This window comes from Talpa europaea (genome assembly GCF_964194135.1).
Source record: "Talpa europaea genome assembly, chromosome: 9".
Lineage (NCBI taxonomy): Eukaryota > Metazoa > Chordata > Mammalia > Eulipotyphla > Talpidae > Talpa > Talpa europaea.
Window position 1 is genome coordinate 11,821,148 of NC_140076.1, and position 17,131 is coordinate 11,838,278.

A 17,131-nucleotide genomic window follows, 5' to 3' on the forward strand; every position below is an offset into this window, starting at 1 on the left:
TGCAGTATGAGTTCGACCCCCAGCCAAGGTGCTGACCCACATGTGCAGCAGACTTCTCCTGACTCGCCTGCTGCTCCCCTTAGCAATGTATTTCAGTAGATCCGCCTGTCCTGCTCCCCACTCTGTCTCTAGTGAATCTTCCCAACCCCTGCACCTCTGGCCTGTATGTACCCCAGTTCTTATATGCATAAATAAATCTTTAAGATTTATTTTTCTTAAAGATTTATTTATTTTACACAAGAACCAGGGTACAGGCCAGATGCACGGGAGGGTGAGAGGATCCACCAGAGACAGAGTGGGGAGCGGGGAGCAGAACAGGTAGACTGATGAAATGCACTGCTGAGGGGAGCAGCGGGTAAGGCAGGAGAGGTTTGCTGCGCCATGTGGGTTGCTCCCTGGCCGGGGATTGAACTCATGTTGCAGAGGCTGCAGATAGCTTCATAGGTTGCATCAGTGGAATTATTTTTGTTAATTTGTTTCTTATTGTATATATGGTCCATTGGCCCCTGCTAAAATTGAGTTCCATGAATGACCTGTTGATCTCTGAACCCCTAAATCATAGCACAGTGCCTGGCCCAGAGTAGGCATCCAAAAGCTAAGAATGAAAGTGTGATGTTGAGCCAATAATCTTTTTTCTTTATTTCCCTATGTGTAAAAGAAAGGCCCTGGACCATCTCAGCCTTTTTCAAAACTTGCTACTGGCGCCTTCACCTATAAAACTAAAAATTTTCAAGCCTCAGTTCTTTCTTCTATAATATAGGAAAATAAGAGTTTCAACCTCGGGCCTCCCTGGTGGTGCAGGTGGTTGAGCACAGTGCTGTGAAGCTGTCCGCAGCCTCTGCAGTGCTGGTTCGATCCCCGCTGGCCATGGAGCAACCCACATGGCGGGGCAGACCTCTCCTGTCTCGCCCGCTGCTCCCCTCAGCAGTGTATATCGGTTGTTCTGCCGGTTCTGTTCCCCACTCTGTCCCTGGTGGATCCTCTCACCCTCCCGCGCATCTGGCTTGTACCCGGGTTCTTGTATAAATTAGAATAAATCTTAAAAAAAAAAAAAAGAGTTTCAACCTCACAGGTATTTTGTAAGGATTAGTAACTTAATATAACGCGGGTACTTGGAATCCTGTCTGCCCAGTGCACGTTATGCTGGATGAAGCTATGGATGTCATCATTGTGTACCTAGAGGTAACCATGTTTCCAGAAGGCCCCAGCAGCCCGTAAGACACCACCTCACAGTCTGGGACCCTATGGGAAGGTTAAACCCCATTGCTATCTAAAGGTTCTCTTCTAGGACTGACATTTGCCACTCCCTTGACATCCTATGTATGTGAGGTCCAAGGCTAGGCCTGGGGGGCTCCATGAGGACACATGGTCTAAAGGATCTGCCATGGAGCTCAGGAAGCTGAAGTTTCAAAACCTGTCATTTGCACAGGAGAGGTCTGCCGTGCCCTGTGGGACCCTCGCCAGCCAGCCGGGATTGAACAGGTGCTGTAGAGGCTGCGGACAGCTTCATAACTTAACGCTCAACTGAGTGTTGGGATCATTTGGGGAGATGTGATTGAGTGAGAGGGAGGGAAAGTGCTGACCCAGACTAGGTAATCAGCAAGTGCGATTTGAGAAGCGACTTGTAAGCTGAGACCAGAAAGACCTGAAGAAGGCAGCCATGGAAGGAGGGGTATGGGAGAGCACTGGGAGCGAGCTGGGAGTGCAAAGGCCCTGAGACAGGAACACTTTGGTGCTAATAGAGCCAAAGGCTGGTCCAGAACTCTTTCACCATGTGCTGCTTCTGTAGGCCCTCACAGAGGCTCCTTGGAGTCCTGGGCCTCCTTTACGTCCTACGATGCCCACTTACCCAGGAAGGTAGCAGCTCTCTGAAGCCGTACTCCCCCTCTCCCCAACAGCCCTGCTGCTGAACAGGATCTGAGTTTCCTGGTTCCTTTTCCCCAAGGAGTGAGCAGACAACCTCCCCCATCATCTCTCCAAGCTCCAGCCCAGGCCCCAAATCTCCCAGGCAACCCTGGACACAATCCTGATCTGAAGGAGGATCTGCAACTGAGAGCACATACATCAGTGTAAAGACACCCAGGAGCTGGGGGACCTGCCTCCCCTTGTTCCTGGTGACCTGCTGGCCTCTTGGCTAACTCGCAGGTCCCCGCATCCTGGTCTCCCCCAAGACCCCAGGTGAAGAGTCCACAGGTCTGCCTCGTTACTGGGCATAGCAGGACCTGGATGGAGGCTTGTCTGCTACAGTTGCCCCTCAGGCTGCTCCTGTTGGGGGCCGCTGTTCTGATTGTGTCTGCTCTGGACACAGGTGAGTATGAGGGGGGTCCACTGGGGTGGGCGGGAAGTTTGGGCCCCACCACCCTTAGAGGCTGGATTTCCCCAATCAATCCTCACCTATATGGGCTGGGATCCCTTGAGTTGGGGGAGGTGGGGAAACCTTTTGCTTCATCTTGCCAGGCACCCCCTAAGTTCACCTCAAGCCCCTCTGGAAGGCTTGAGGTGACCCAGAAACAGGGACCTGGCAGAGTAAGGGACAGTTTTTGAGGTTTGGCAATGGAAAATATCATGGGCTTTGGAGTCAGACTCACTCACACCATTTCTTTCTACTCGAGATCATTGCTTCAACTCCCTGAGCCTTAGTGTCTTCAACAGTAAAATGGGAATAACAACAAGCCGTTGCTCCGTAAGAGATTATTATTGTGCATATGAAGATCTTGCAAGACACTTAGTGCTGGGCACACAGAAGGCACTACCTTTACCCACTCTCTGACCTCCCCCCACCTGTATGCCAGGGCTGACTCTGACTTTTTTTTTAAAGATTTATGCATAGGGCCTCCCCAGTGGCGCAGCAGTTGAGCACTGGGTTGTGAAGCTGCCTGCGGGCCTCTGCGGTGCCGGTTCGATCCCCAGCTGCTCCCCGGCCACCGGAGGAGGGTCCCACATGGCGCGCAGACCTCTCCTGCCGCCCGCTGCTCCCTTCAGCAGTGTACTTCGGTCCTTCTGCCTGCTCTGCTCCCTGCTCTGGCTCTGGTGAATTCTTGCACCCTCCCGCGCTTCTGACTGTACCCAGTGCTTGAATGAATGAATGGATGAATGAATAAATAAATAAATAAATAAATAAATAAACATGCCTCTATAAAAAAATAAATAAAAATAAAAATAAAGATTTATGCATACAAGAACTGGGATACAGGACAGATGTGTGTGTGTGTGTGGGGGGTGGTGGTGAGAGGAGTCACCAGAGACAGAGTGGGGAACAGTACAGGCACATTGACTGAAATACACTGTTGAGGGGAGCAGCGGGCGAGATGGGAGAGGTCTGCTGCGCCATGTGGGTCACCTCCCTGACTGGGGATCTAATTCATGCCTGTAGTAGCTGCTGATAGCTCCATAGTGCTGCATCTTAACCCCTTGCACCACTAGGGAGGCACCTGACTCTGACTTTCATAGGCCCACACAGATGCAGGAAAGTGCTCTCACATTCTGAGTCCTGATGGAAAATTTCTTCCCTGAAGCTTCACACCCAGGCTGGTCCTCAGGCACCTATCACACACCAAAAAAGTCACCTACTCTTCTCCCTCTAACCATAGGACACTTATTTCACTCAAGAAGAGCTCTTCGAGCATGGGCCTCCCTGGTGGCACAGGGGTTAAGTCTCAGCACTGTCAAGCTGTTGCCAGCCACTGCAGCACGAGTTCAATCCCCAGCCATGGAGCTACCCACATGGCATGACAGACCTCTCCTGTCTCACCCACTGCTTCCCTCAGCAGGTATTTCAGTCAAGCTGCCTGTTCTGTTCCCCACTCTGTCTCTGGTGAATCCTCTCAACAACCCCCCCCGCCCCCGCCTTTCTGCCCTACACCCCAGCTTTTGTATGCATAAATAAATCTTTAAAAAACAAAACAAGAGTGGGCACAGGTGAGTCAGAGATGTTCATTCAGTAGTTTGAGTTGGAGCTTCCCCATCATGCTCATGACCTCATCCTGGCAGAATGGTTGCTAAGGCCCTGGGCATCACATCCACAGAACAGCTTTCAAAAGCAGGAAGAGGGCCTCCCCTGGTGGCGCAGCAGTTGAGCGCTGGGCTGCGAAGCTGCCGGCAGCCTCTGCAGAGCCGGTTCGATCCCTGGCCGCCGGTGAGGGTCCCACATAGTGCAACAGACCTCTCCTGCCGCGCCCGCTGTTCCCCTCAGCAGTGTACTTCATCAGTCTGCCTGTTCTGTTCCCTGCTCTGGCTCTGGTGAATTCTCTCACCTTCCCGCGCTTCTGACTGTACCCAGTGCTTGTATAAATAAATAAATCTTTAAAAAAAAAAAAAAAGGGCAGGAAGAACCTTCTTACCACACAGTTCTCCCTCTTTAAACAAACAAACAAATAAATAAAACAACCAGGAACCTCTAATCCCAGGATCCTCCAGCAAACTTCTCCTTAAATCGCACTGGCCTGAACCAGGTCCCAAGCCAATCCCTAAAACTGGTGAAGTGAGTGAGAATTACAAGGCTTGGTTTAGGCCCGTCACGTGGGGTGCTGACATGCTGGTCCTTGACAGCTGAAGGAAATCAGGGTTCATTTAGCAAGGAGACACAGGGAATGGCTGCTGGATGGGCGGGTGTTAATCCACACCCCCTGCCCTCCTCCATTCTCATACTCTCTAACACTCATTCACCTCCAGGCACTGTCAGGACATGAACACATGTCCACAATCCTTTAGTTTCAAGTCCAGAATACAAACGCTTCTGCAAAGCAAATTTGCTCTTCAATAATTTACTGGCAGTGAGGCCTCCCCGGTGGCGCAGCAGTTAAGCGCTGGGTTGAGAGGCTGCCGGCAGCCTCTGCGGCGCCGGTTCGATCCCCAGCTGCTCCCCGGCCACAGGAGGAGGGTCCCACATGGCGCGCAGACCTCCCCTGCCGCCCGCTGCTCCCCTCAGCAGTGTCCTTCGGTCCTTCTGCCTGCTCTGCTCCCCACTCTGGCTCTGGTGAATTCTCTCCCCCTCCCGCGCTTCTGACTGTACCCAGTGCATGTATAACCAAACAAAGAAACAAATAAATAAATAAATAAAGCATGCCTCTATTAAAAAAAAAAAAAACTTATATAAAAAAAAATTTACTGGCAGCACCTGACCTGAACTGACAGGGTGCTGTTCATGTCATTATTTGCCCTCGAAAATAAGAGGGCTGCTGCAGAAGCCATTTGGGGTGCAACATAAAAAACCTTACATACATCATATTATCTTTCTAAAATCTGGAAAATTCTGAAGCACATCTTATCGTTTTGGTGTGTGTGTGTGTGTGTGTGTGTGTGAGAGAGAGAGAGAGAGAGAGAGAGAGAGCGAGAGAGAGAGGATCCACCAGAGACAGAGTGGGGAACAGAACAGGCAGACTGACCAAAACACACTGCTGAGGGGAGCAGCGGGTGAGTCAGGAGAGGTCTGCCTCGCCATGTGGGTTTCTCCCTGGTCGCCCAGGAATCGAACCCGAGCTGCAGAGGCTGTGGATTGCTTCATTGTGCCGTGCTTAACCCCTTGCGCCACCAGGGAGAACCGAGAACTTACATTATTTAATCCTCACAAAATTTTGACATTGCTTAATCACCCCCATTTTACCCATGAGGCAACTGAGGCTCAGAGAAGGCGAGTGACTTACTTGGGGTCACACAGCGAGCAGGGGCAGGGCCAGGCTGGGAACCTGGACGCGTGGTTCCAGGGTCCGTGCTTTTCGCGCAGCCGACCTGGTGGACCTCTGCGGGCAGACGCGGCAGGGGCCCGGGCTGCTGCTGCGCTCGCACTCCGCATCCCGCAGGTTCTACTTCGTGGCCCCCGACACCGACTGCGCGCTCTGGGTACGCGCGGCGGCCCCCGACGACAGCATCCGCTTCCAGTTCCGCTTCTTCCTGGTGTACAGCCTGACCCCCGCGCCCCCCGCGCCCCCCGCGGCCAACGCCAGCGCGTCTTCCCCGGAGCCGCCCGACCGGTGCTTCCCGGGATCCTACCTGCAGTTCTACGAGGGCCCTTCGGGGGCGCCCCGACCCCTTGGGGACCCGCTCTGCGGCCTGACCATCCCCGCCCCGGTGGCGTCCTCCGGACCCTTCCTGGGCCTGCGCCTGGTCACCAGAGGCCGCCAGCCCCGCGTGGACTTCGTGGGAGAAGTCACCTCTTTCCGTTTGGGTGGGTTGGGGCTGTTGTCCAAGACTGGGTCCTCCAGGCTGGGGTAGCTGCTCCCTGGAGCCACCACTGGGGCTCTTGGAACAGCAGAAGATGGAGGGGGCTGGGTCCTAAGAGGGTGAGCAGGTGGTGGCTGATTCCTGCCTTAGGGCGTCGCAGGACCGGACATTCCGGACCCAAAGAACTAATTCCACTATGTGTTCCGTGGATGTGGGCAGCAGACACCTGCCAGCACCTGACCCTCACTCAGCCTGCACTCACAATTCCCACTCCCACGTACTTACACACCTCACACTCGAACTCCACACACTGCACGTGTTCGTCACATACACACAGCTTACAACCGAGCATATTTAGATGCCTTACACTCTACAACACACAGCCCATACATACGTCTCACGCTGCACACATGCACAGCTAACATCACACACACAGTGCCACCTTGCACACTTCCACACAACTCATCTCATGTTCACACTCTGGCACCTCTGTCCTGGGCCAGCCCTTCTGATGTTTGACTAATTAGGGCTCTGGTGATTGTGACAGAGACCCACTTAAGCAAGGAAAGGAACTGATGTTAATAACCACGTGGGAAACAGTGCCTTTGGCTTTTGCATGCCTGATTTCATCCATTCCTCACAAACTCTCCTCTGCTGAGACTCTTACCCTCCTATTCACAGATGGGAAGCAGCCTTGGGGAGATTAAGTGCCCAAGGCCTCCCTATTCTGATGTGAAAGAGCTGGCCTGTAACTGCTGGCGTCCCTCAAGCCGAGTTCAAGGCCTCAGCACAGTCAGTCCCTCAAGGATTAGACACAACCCGCTGATGTCACAGCAGAGGCTGTGTCCAGTGATGGAGAACAGATGAGCTGCCCAAGCCCAGGAGACTCCAAAACCTTGGAGAAGCTTTATAGCCCCTTAAAATATCCAGACTAGACAATTAAACATGGGATCGTGGAACTTCAGGACAAGAACACGGAGGTCTCCGAGATCCAGCACAGGTACACCAAGAACTAGCCCTTGCCCTCCAGGCCCTGGACAGTCCTTTAACACTGAGTTGGAAAATGTCCCCAGGTGTCTCTTCAGTCAAGTCCCACTTTTCTTTTTTTTTTTTTTTTATAGAGGCATGCTTTATTTATTTGTTTGCTGGTTTGTTTGTTTGTTTTGTTTATACATGCACTGGGTACAGTCAGAAGCACGGGAGGGTGAGAGAATTCACCAGAGCCAGAGCGGGGAGCAGAGCAGGCAGAAGGACCGAAGTACACTGCTGAGGGGAGCAGCGCGCGGCAGGAGAGGTCTGCGCGCCATGTGGGACCCTCCTCTGGTGGCCGGGGAGCAGCCGGGGATCGAACCGGCGCCACAGAGGCCGCGCGCAGTTTCGCAACCCAACGCTCAACCGCTGCGCCACCGGGGAGGCCCAAGTCCCACTTTTCTTTCTTCTACCCTGGGGTTGTGCATAGTGTGAATTTTTTTTTTATATTTATTAGAAGATTTGGGGTATAGGCCAGAGGTGTGGGGGGACTGAATTCCCTCTCTGCTGCTTAGATTCAAGCTGTGTAGTCTTGATCAAGGGACCCGACCTTCCTGTGCCTTCTCCTTCTCATTTCTAAAAAGTAGGGCTAATAGCAACATTTATCCCCCAGGACTATTGCGAGAACTTAATGAGCTGAGATGTGAATGAAGTGTTTACAAGGGCGCCTGGCATGGAATAGGGACTCAAAAACTGTCACCATCACCACCACCACCACCAATATCATCACACTCGTGATCACATACTTCTCCCCTATGAAAAGCTCATCCACACTGTCATCCACACACACCTGGAAACAGCCCTCTTTGCTCACACCTCCCACATTTGCTCATTGCAGGGCCTTCTGTGTCATGGGAGACCCAACATACTCACCTCATGTGTCCCCTCTCCGTCCCAGGATCCTGCAGTGCCTACTTCCAGTGTCAGAACGGCGTGTGCATTCCCCCGAGCCTGGTGTGTGACCCCTGGGACATGGACAACTGTGGCGATGGCAGTGACCAGGCTTCCTGGCCGCCAGCCAGCTGCAGAGGTCAGTGGTGGGCACGCTCTGTGCCCTGCTGAGCCGTGAGGAGGGAAGTCCGGCTCTAATTTCCCTTCCCTGGGTCAGGGCTCCTGTGGGAAAGCTGGAGGCAGGGATAGCAGAGAATCCGGGGAGCACACGGGGGAATGGATTTAGACCAGACTACCTGAGGATCAGAGCAACTTAGAGCAGGAACGATGCTAGAGACATCGCCAGCTGCTTCCAAATGATACTTAACTGGTGGAAACTTTTCCTAAATGGAACTTTGCATCTCTCCTTAAAAGGAGAGATGTTTTATTTAAGTGAACTTGGGGGTGTTGATGCTCCACCAAGGAACCTGAACTTGACCCTCCACTAACCTTGAAAGCCCTTGATCTAGTTGGACTTCCACATTTTATAGATGGAGAAACTGAGGCCTTGGGAGGAGAAATGACTTCCCCAGGTCATAGCTTATGAGTGGCCAAACTATGAGCATTCTTGGTTATGGATGGGGGACCAGGTCACCCAGGAAGATCCTTCCTGGAGATATGGACATGCCCACCTCCTGATCAGGGCTGCCATGTACGATGAACAGGTTATTTAAGGTAAAAAAAGCACCTGGCTGAGTAGTGAATCCAGCTTCGGAGCACGCCACACCCTTACCTCTCAAGCCACACCTCAGAATCCTTTGTCGGAGGCTCCTTGTTCTCTCCCTGACACTTTGTGCCGTGAACACGGCTCCTCCATCCTCTCTTCCATCCCCTTCCACCCACATGCTCAGTGGTGTCCTTTCTCTCGCCAGCTGGACTGTCTTTGAACTCCTGTTGCATAACTGCCTCCCTCCTTGGCATCACACGGATGTGCAGGCAGCCTCTCCCACCTGACTCGCCCCCAACTGAACTCCTGATCCGCAGCCCCAGCCCCCAATCCTGCTCCTCACCAGCTTCCCCTTCTTCCAAGCTGTTGAGTCACCTGCATCATCAGCATTTCCCTGATGTTTTTTTCCTAAGACCAGGGCTGTGGGTCAGACCGCAGAGGTCAAGGGCCATCCCACCGCATCACACCCAACCAAGGCAGTCACCGCGATCGTGATCCGTGACCGCTGATGCTAGCCTTGGCCTCGGGGGTGAGGTCATGTTTGTTAGGTTTCTCCAGTGTTACTCTCTCTGCCTCCTCCTTCCACACCGTTGCCTTTGGAAGGAAGTCATTAGGTGCAGCCCACACTTATGGTGGAGCAGGGAGGCTTTTAAACTCTAAGTCACATCATGACTCCTGCTCAGCACCCTCCAGAGGCCTTGTCTCACTCAGCAAAAGCACAGCCTGCAGGGCCCACAGGCCCGGAGTCACCGCCCATGTCACCACCCACGCTGCCTGCTCACTCCCTCGGCTCTTGTGCTGCTCTGGGCTCCGCCTGGAAGGCTCTCAGCGATTTCCATGTGGGTTCCTTTGTCCCCTGCAGGTCTCCGCTCAACACTCACCCACAGAGAGTGCTCATTGAAAAACAGGAGTCCTGTGTCCACCCACACATGAACCAACAAAACGCACATGTACACACGGTGGAATATTATTCGGTCCTAAAAAGGAAGGGAATTCTGACACACATTATTATGTGGGTGGACCTGGAGGACATTATGCTGGGTGAAATAAGGGTCACCAACAGGGCAGTCTGCATGATTTCACTTTTCTCAGGTGCCTAGAACAGTCAGAGGCAGAAAGTAGGATGCTGCCAGGGGCTGTATGGAGGAGCGATGGGAGAGGGTCAATGGGTGAGTTTTAGTTTTGCAAGATGAAAATAATTCCGGCGATGACTGTACAATAGGAATATAGTTTATGCCGCTGACTGTCCACTTAAAAAAGTTAAGATGGTAAATTTTGTTTGGTATATTTTACTATAATAGAAAAAAACCAGGGCCTCCCTGGTGGTGCAAAGGGTTAAGCACAGCACTGTGAAGCAATCTGCAGCCTCTGCAACATGAGTTGGATCCCCCGCCAGCCAGGGAGCAGCCCACATGGTGCAGCAGACTTCTCCTGTCTCACCCGCTGCTCCCCTCAGCAGTGTATTTCAGTAGATCTGCCTGTTCTGCTCCCCACTCTGTCTCTGGTGAATCCTCTCACCCCCCTGCACCTCTGGCCTGTACCCCAGTTCTTATATGTATAAATAAATCTTTAAAAAAATTAAAAAAATAGAAAGAAAACCAGCAACCCCGCCCCTAGCCCAACGCTCTACCCCTTTACCCTGCTTAATTTTTCTCCATAGCACCTGTCTCCATTTGACCTGAGCTTTCTGTATTGTGAACTTCCCACCCTAAAATGCCAATTCCAGAGATGATATTTTTGTGTATTTAGCTCATGGTCACATTTCCCAGTTCCTAGAGCAATGCCTGGGGTAGAGTAGTTGCAGAAATACTGGTCAAGTGAGTGGATGAATGGACCTCTCCATGTCTGTCTCCTTGTCTGTAAGGTGGGGTGATAAACCCAAGCTTTCAGAGTTGTCAGAAACTTTTTCTTTTTAAGATTTATTCATTTATACAAGAACCGGGGTACAGGCTAGAGGCGCGGGAGAGTGAGAGGATTCACTAGAGACAGAGTGGGGAACAGAACAGGCAAACTGATGAAATACACTGCTGAGAGGAGCAGCGGGCGCGACAGGAGAGGTCTGCTGCACCATGTGGGACCCTCGCCGGTTGGCCGGGATCCAACTGGCGCTGCAGAGGCTGCGGACAGCTTCCCAGTGCGGAGCTCACCTGCCTGCGCCATCAGGGGAGGCCCGAGTTGTCAGAAACCTTAAGTGAATCGCCATAAGGGCTGGCCCTAGCGTGGTGCTCGGTACACAGAGAAGTCCTCCCACACTCCTGACTCTCCCCCCAGCTCTGGGGTCTGCGGGCACCCTCCGCACTACGGCCAACAGGAGTCCCATCACAGACCTGGACCCCGAACAACCAGGCGCAACTTGGGAAGGTCAGTGGCACTTGCTTTCCTTTCTTCCGCCAAGATCACGTGGTCCCTCTCCAGAGGACGTGAGCCCAGGCGAGGCCCGAGAGCTCTCCCTTTCCCAGGCCTTCACAGACACAGGCCTGGAGCAGGCAGCTGTGTGCAGGGCCCCCCAGCACTCCCTGTTCTGGAACCTGGGCAAGTGACTTAACCTCGCTGTGCCTCTCTCCCCTTATATGTAAAGTGGAACCACTGCTATTCAGAGAGGTCTGGGGACGGTTAAACTGGGCCTAGTCATGCCCGAGAAGGGGTAATGTCAGCATGTGGGCTCTCGTCTCCACTACAGGCCCCTCTCTGGTGCCCAGTCAAGCAGGGAGTATGCACGGTGATGCCGCCACGCTCCCGACTCTCCCACCAGCTCTGGGGTCTGCAGGCACCCTCCACACTGTGGCCGACAGGAGTCCCATTGCAGACCCGGACCCCAAACAACCAGGCATAACTCGGGAAGGTCAGTGGCACTTGCTTCCCCTCCTTCCACCAAGATCACGCAGTCCCCTCTCCAGAGGACACGAGCCCAGGCCAGACTCGAGTGCTCTCCCTTTCCTTCTACAGGTCCCCGACTGCAGGGGGTGGCACTGGCCTCCTTGCTGATCCTGGCCTCCACCGGCCTCCTCGTGGGCCTCCTCTGGTGCTGCTGCTCCTCCAGTCGGCTGGCCTGCTGGGCTGGTGCCCGTGGCCTCAGTCTTGGCTGTACCATCTGTTACCTGAGTCCTGGTCGGGTGGCTCCAGGAGGGCTGCGGCCGCGTGGGCCAGCCTCCCAGGGTCAGGAAGGCCATCTCTAGAGAGGCTGCAGGCATCAGAGGCAGAAGGGTGGGCTCTGGGGTCAGACAGACCCCCACCCCTCCCAAGGCCGTCGGCTTTTGGGCCTGACTCGTCTGCTCTCCTGGAGAGTGGGGGCTCCTGCCTCACAGGGTGATGTGATGGTCACAGGAGGTGAGGACCTGACCGCAGCTGGCATGAGGGCTGGCCCTCTGCTAGATGGGCCAAGAGCAGGGAGTGGGGCCCTCGCTCACTTCCAGACCGAACCGGCCCAGTTTTGCCCCATCCCTGTTCATCCTCAGGTCCCGCCCAACCAAGCCCTAGACCCAGGAGACGGCCCTGGCGGGGATAGCACCGTTTATTAAGAAAGATCAAGACAAAGACCACAGGAGGGTCCCTTCTAGCACACAAGAGGCCAGGTGTCCTGACCCCACAGTCTGGGGCTGCTGGTGGGGAGGGCGCTGTCTCCAGTTGGGCCCTCGGGCTCCCACAGATGGGGCAGGGCTGTCATGGCCCCTTCCGGCTCCTCCCAGTCACGAGTCCCCGCATCCCCTACTCAAGGCACTAACTCTTTTGATCACCAACACTCCCTCCCCCCATGTCCCCTGGGCCTTCACTTCCAGATCAGTGGGGGGATATGGCCTGGTGTAGGCGGGGGCCCTCTCAGTGCTGGGCTCTGCCTGTAGCAGCTCCTGGTAAGGGTGGGGGTGGTTTCCCTAGCAGCCCCAGAAGGCAGGGGTCCTAGGTGGCCATGGGGGTGGGGTGGGATGGGACGATGCAGGCCAGGAAGATTTGGCAGGAGGGGGCGGCTGGGACATGGGTTGGGTGAGGGCTGCCTGCTCACGGGTGAGCTGACTTTTGCTCCACAGCTGGCACTGAAGAGCTTTCCCAACCCAGAAGAGGGTGGCAAAGGCCCTGCCATGCCCTGCTCCAGGCTGGATGCAGAGGGTGGCTCTTGTAGGAACAAGGGCTGCTCAAGAGCTGCAGAGCGGGTGGCCCGGCTCTACCTTGGGGGCTCCATGGAGGGACAGTGGCGCCGTTCTAAGCCCACTCAGCCACCATGCCTGAGCCTAAGTCCGGGCGGCCCTCTGAGGCACTCGCTTCCATCCAACTGCCTTGCCTGCCGGCCTGTGGCTTGCCCAAGGATGTGAGTGGGGGTGACCCACCCCTCAGTCCAGCCCAGGGCAGTAGCAGCAAAGCGTGGCATTGCCTCAGTTTCTTACAAAATATTCATAATAATATTAATAATAATATACTCGACATTGTGGGGCTGGGGCGCTGCCCGGGAGTCCATGTGGGTCAGGCCAGTGCCTACGAGGGGCAGGGGCGTGTGTTGGCCCCCTCCCGGGCGCTGTGCTGTAGGTCCAGTGGCTGTGGGGGCGGGGCGCCGGGCCGGGCACAGTGCAGCACCAGGTTCTTGATACAGCCCGTGATGCCCGAGGTGAACCTGCCCCCGGTCAGTGTGGCCACATTGGGGGCTCCACCTGTGGGGAAGGGAGAGGACCGGCCCATCAGCTCCAGGGGTCCCATGTGAGGCGCCAGGGCCATGTGCTGTAGCTCTGCAGGAGTCCCGCTTCCCTCCTGGCCCCAGGAGGGGCCTGATGCCTGCACAAGGCCTGAGCCCAGAACTTACCGATGTAGATGCTGCCCTTGGTGTTGACCGCCACGTTGGGGCCCGGGGACTGGCCGGTGACCAGCTCCTCGCCGTCCACCTGGATGGAGCCTCTCCGGCCCTTGCTGCGGTGGAATGGGGTCAGGTGTCTGAGCACCTACCCCTACCCTCCTGTGTCGGTCCCTTCCCTCCACCACTGATTCTGGACGGAGAAGTCGCCCCCACTGACCCCTGAGATCTTTTCTCCCTCCACTGGCGAGAGCTGGCTCCACAAATGCTGCTTCCAGGTCCCCCTCCCAGGTTTCTTCCATCCCCGAGTTGCTCACTCGCCTGCCCCCCATGGAGTGATGGTCCCGGGCGGGGGCAAGGAGGGGGTGGGGGGAGGACTTGACCGATGTGCTGCCCCCGGGGGGGGGGGGGGTCTATGCTCTGGCTGGTGGGCTCTCCTGGACCCTGGCTTCAAGTTCTTATTTCCCAGAACTCATGCCCGCCTCTCTGCAGTCCCCCTCTAGAATGCTGGGCCCCTCTCCGCAGTGCCTGGGTGGGTTCCCTTACCGCAGTGCCGTCACCCGATGCCACTCGCCATCATTGATGGGGTCCTCAGAGACAAGATGCGCCTCCCCACTGCCCAGCTGGTAGCTGCAGTCACATAGGCCCAGAAAGTATGAGCTGGGGCAGGACTGCAGCGCGGGCGGGAAGGCTGTGGTGGTGTGTGACTGGGACACTGGGAGCTATAGCTTCCCATAGAGGAGCCAGGGGACTGAGTAAAGGTGGCTGAGGGGGTGCCAGGGAAGGGTCAGGTGCCAGGACCCACCTGAAGACAAGGTGCCCATCCTGAAGCCCGAGACTGATGAAGTCCTGGCCTCGGCCAACCTCTCCCAGCTCCTGCCAGGGAAGCACAGGGTTTTTGGGGTGCTCAGCCTGGAGAACTGAGGTCCCCAGTGGCTGTGGTCACAGCCTTCTTCTTTCCCACTGCGCTGGCCACCAGGAGGCTGGAAGCGTGAGGTACTGGGCTGGATGTCCACACTTACCACACCCTGCCAGAGCAGGAGGCCGCTGGGAGTGCTGCTCCGAACCTCCAGCTCGATGGTCTCGGGCACCTCGGGCAGGCTGTGGGGGAGCAGCAGGTGAGCACCTAACCTGCCACCCTCCTCCCCTGCAATCCACAAGCCCTTCCAACACCTTTCTCACCTCCTGGAGAAGACGCTGCTGGGGAGGGCTAGGAAGCCGTCATCATGGAAATAGGCTCCATACTGCCCAGGGGCGTCTGCAGGGGAACGGGACGGTGAGACACCTGCTCGCCTGTATTGAGCATCCATCTCACCTCGGTTCCCCCGACCCCCACCTCTAGCCTGACGTGTACCTCCAAGAGGGCGATGACCCACAGTCCCTGGATACCCGGGAGGGCTGTGAACTTGGATGGAAAAACATCACAACTCACTGAAATTGAGCTGTCCCCAGTGATGTTGGGAGCCAGTGAACCAAGGGGCAGCAGCAAAACTGTGGCTTTGTCACTAGCAGGTGATGCTGTATCACGTTAGCAGGTGCAAATATTTTAAAACAATGTTCATGCTTGTTGACGCTAATTGGTAGCTATTAGGCCTCTCATTGGATCTTATTATTTAATATGATAATAAAGCAGCACATATTGCAAATCAGAAACATTTAAGTATTTTGATGACCTTATGGAAGCATACTTTATTTATTTATTTATTTGTATTAATGATGTACCTTTATTTTTATTTAAGTATAATTGGCCCCCTTGGAATCCTATATATTTTAATTTATGAAGTGAGTAGGGTCCAGATAGGGCAACCCCCATTTACCAAGTTTGACCCTGGGTTTAGCTCTGAAAGTGCCACATCTGGAGAAACCCATCAGGCCTGAGCAAACTAGAAGAGTTGGCCACCTAGGCCTATACGCATAAGAGATCCAGAGCCCTTGTGCTTCCTCCATCACCCAGAGGGAGACTAGGTTCAGGGGGTGAAGGACTTGCCCAGGAGGTCAGGAGCGTGGATGGCAACCTGGGCCTTCATGTCCCATCTGCTCATACCCATCCAAGGCCAGTGCTGGCTACTGTGGGCCTGGTAGCTACAGGGGCAGGGGTAACAGCTAACATTTCCCAAGCTCCTACTGCATGCTAGTCACTGTGCAGGGTACAAACACCATTTCATTGAACTAAATCCGTATAATAATCCCATGACTTAGATATAGTGTTAACAAGAGCTAACATTCTATACCCAATCTCTACCCACTAGACATTTTTCTAAGCATTTAAATATACTAAATAGATTTTTCTCTCACATAACATTTTATGTAAAATATTGTGGAAGGATGTTATTTCTTTCTATTTTATACATAAGAAAAGCAATGAACAGAGAGGTTAAGTGACTGATCAAAAGTCACACAGTTGGCAAATGTAAGTATAAGGTAAATAAGGCAGGACCCTCATTCTCACAGGTTCTACAGTCTTACTGCTCTCAGGGCGAGGATGGGCACACAGATGTTTGCTGATGGAAAGCATGAAGGCAGAGGAGGAGACCAGTCAGAGTGGTTCAAGGGGCTGCCCAAGGTGGCCTAGCCAGTATGGACAGGCAGGATCCAGCTCCTTTATTTTGCCAATCTGTGCCCAGCAGATTCCCACTTGGGCCCGTTGTAGTGGGAGAGGGGGCGGAAAGCCGAAGCCAGGGAGGAGACAGCCCACCCGGCCTCTCTGGCTGCTAGAGCAAGTACGTACCGTTGCCCCCGCTGCCTTCGAGATGCCAGTCGGACTCTCTGCCATGTCCAGGGCCTATGGGGAAGACAGGGTTCAGTTGGTGGGCACAGATACCCATGAGTACTGGGTCCAGGGCCCCAAGAGGGCAGTGAAGAGAAGCGAGGGGTGTTACCTTGTTGGCAGCGTAGGCCAGAGAAGCCGGGGGGACAGAGGCAGCGGGTGCCCTGGCAGGTGCCCCCATGCAGGCAGGGTTCACGGAGTCGGCAGGGGTTCTCTTCGTGCTCACAGAGGTCTCCTGTGGGCCAGCGCAGGAATGAGGGGGCGGGCTGGAGGGGCGCTGACCCCAGGTACCACTCCCTCCCAGGGAGGTCCTCTGAGGACCCAGGCTGGCACACACCTTTGTAGCCATCTCGACACAGGCACTGGAACTCGTACTCTCCGGCGGGCATGCACGTGGCGCCGTGCTGGCAGGGCTGGCGCTCGCACGGGGAGCTGTCGTAGCACTGCCCGATGCCCCGGCTGCCCAGGAAGCTGTAGGTGAGGTCCAGCCGCTTTCCATTCACTGACACCTGTGGGCACAGTGACATTGCGGGACTCAAGAGCTGCAGGAGGCAAAGGCACAGCTAAGCCAGCGGGGAGGAGGCAGCACAGAGCAGCTGGGAACCCAAGTTGGAACTGGTTGAGATTCTAGGGCAGGGGAGGGGGGATATGACACACATCCCTGCTGTGTGCCGGCACCATCCATCAGTGCAGTCAATCCTTAGTACAACCTTTCCAAGCAGGTATTGGTAGCCCCCTTTTTACAGAGGAAGAAACAGAGGCTCAGGGTGAGGGGTCTGATCCCCAGGACCCTGGGCTGGCTGTG

The 17,131-nt window shown here is 54.9% G+C and overlaps 2 protein-coding genes across 2 annotated transcripts in view; one reads left to right on the plus strand and one right to left on the minus strand.

The window, feature by feature from the left end:
* Positions 1-2,226: 2,226 nt before the first annotated feature.
* LDLRAD2 (low density lipoprotein receptor class A domain containing 2) lies at positions 2,227-12,262 on the plus strand (the record flags this gene model as incomplete). Its single annotated transcript, XM_084244099.1, has 7 exons — positions 2,227-2,308; positions 5,723-6,163; positions 8,087-8,218; positions 11,057-11,146; positions 11,538-11,627; positions 11,732-11,807; positions 12,241-12,262. 7 exons carry the CDS (start codon positions 2,227-2,229, stop codon positions 12,260-12,262), a joined length of 933 nt encoding a protein of 310 aa, XP_084100225.1.
* A 987-nt stretch (positions 12,263-13,249) lies between these two features.
* Positions 13,250-17,131, minus strand: part of HSPG2 (heparan sulfate proteoglycan 2) — a gene marked incomplete at both ends in the record, with an annotated part of 93,524 nt that continues 89,642 nt past the window's right edge. The window contains 9 exon segments of the mRNA XM_084243714.1: positions 13,250-13,422; positions 13,572-13,675; positions 14,106-14,189; positions 14,365-14,435; positions 14,585-14,660; positions 14,742-14,817; positions 16,288-16,341; positions 16,439-16,561; positions 16,664-16,835. Coding sequence (XP_084099840.1) covers positions 13,250-13,422; positions 13,572-13,675; positions 14,106-14,189; positions 14,365-14,435; positions 14,585-14,660; positions 14,742-14,817; positions 16,288-16,341; positions 16,439-16,561; positions 16,664-16,835 — 933 coding nt within the window.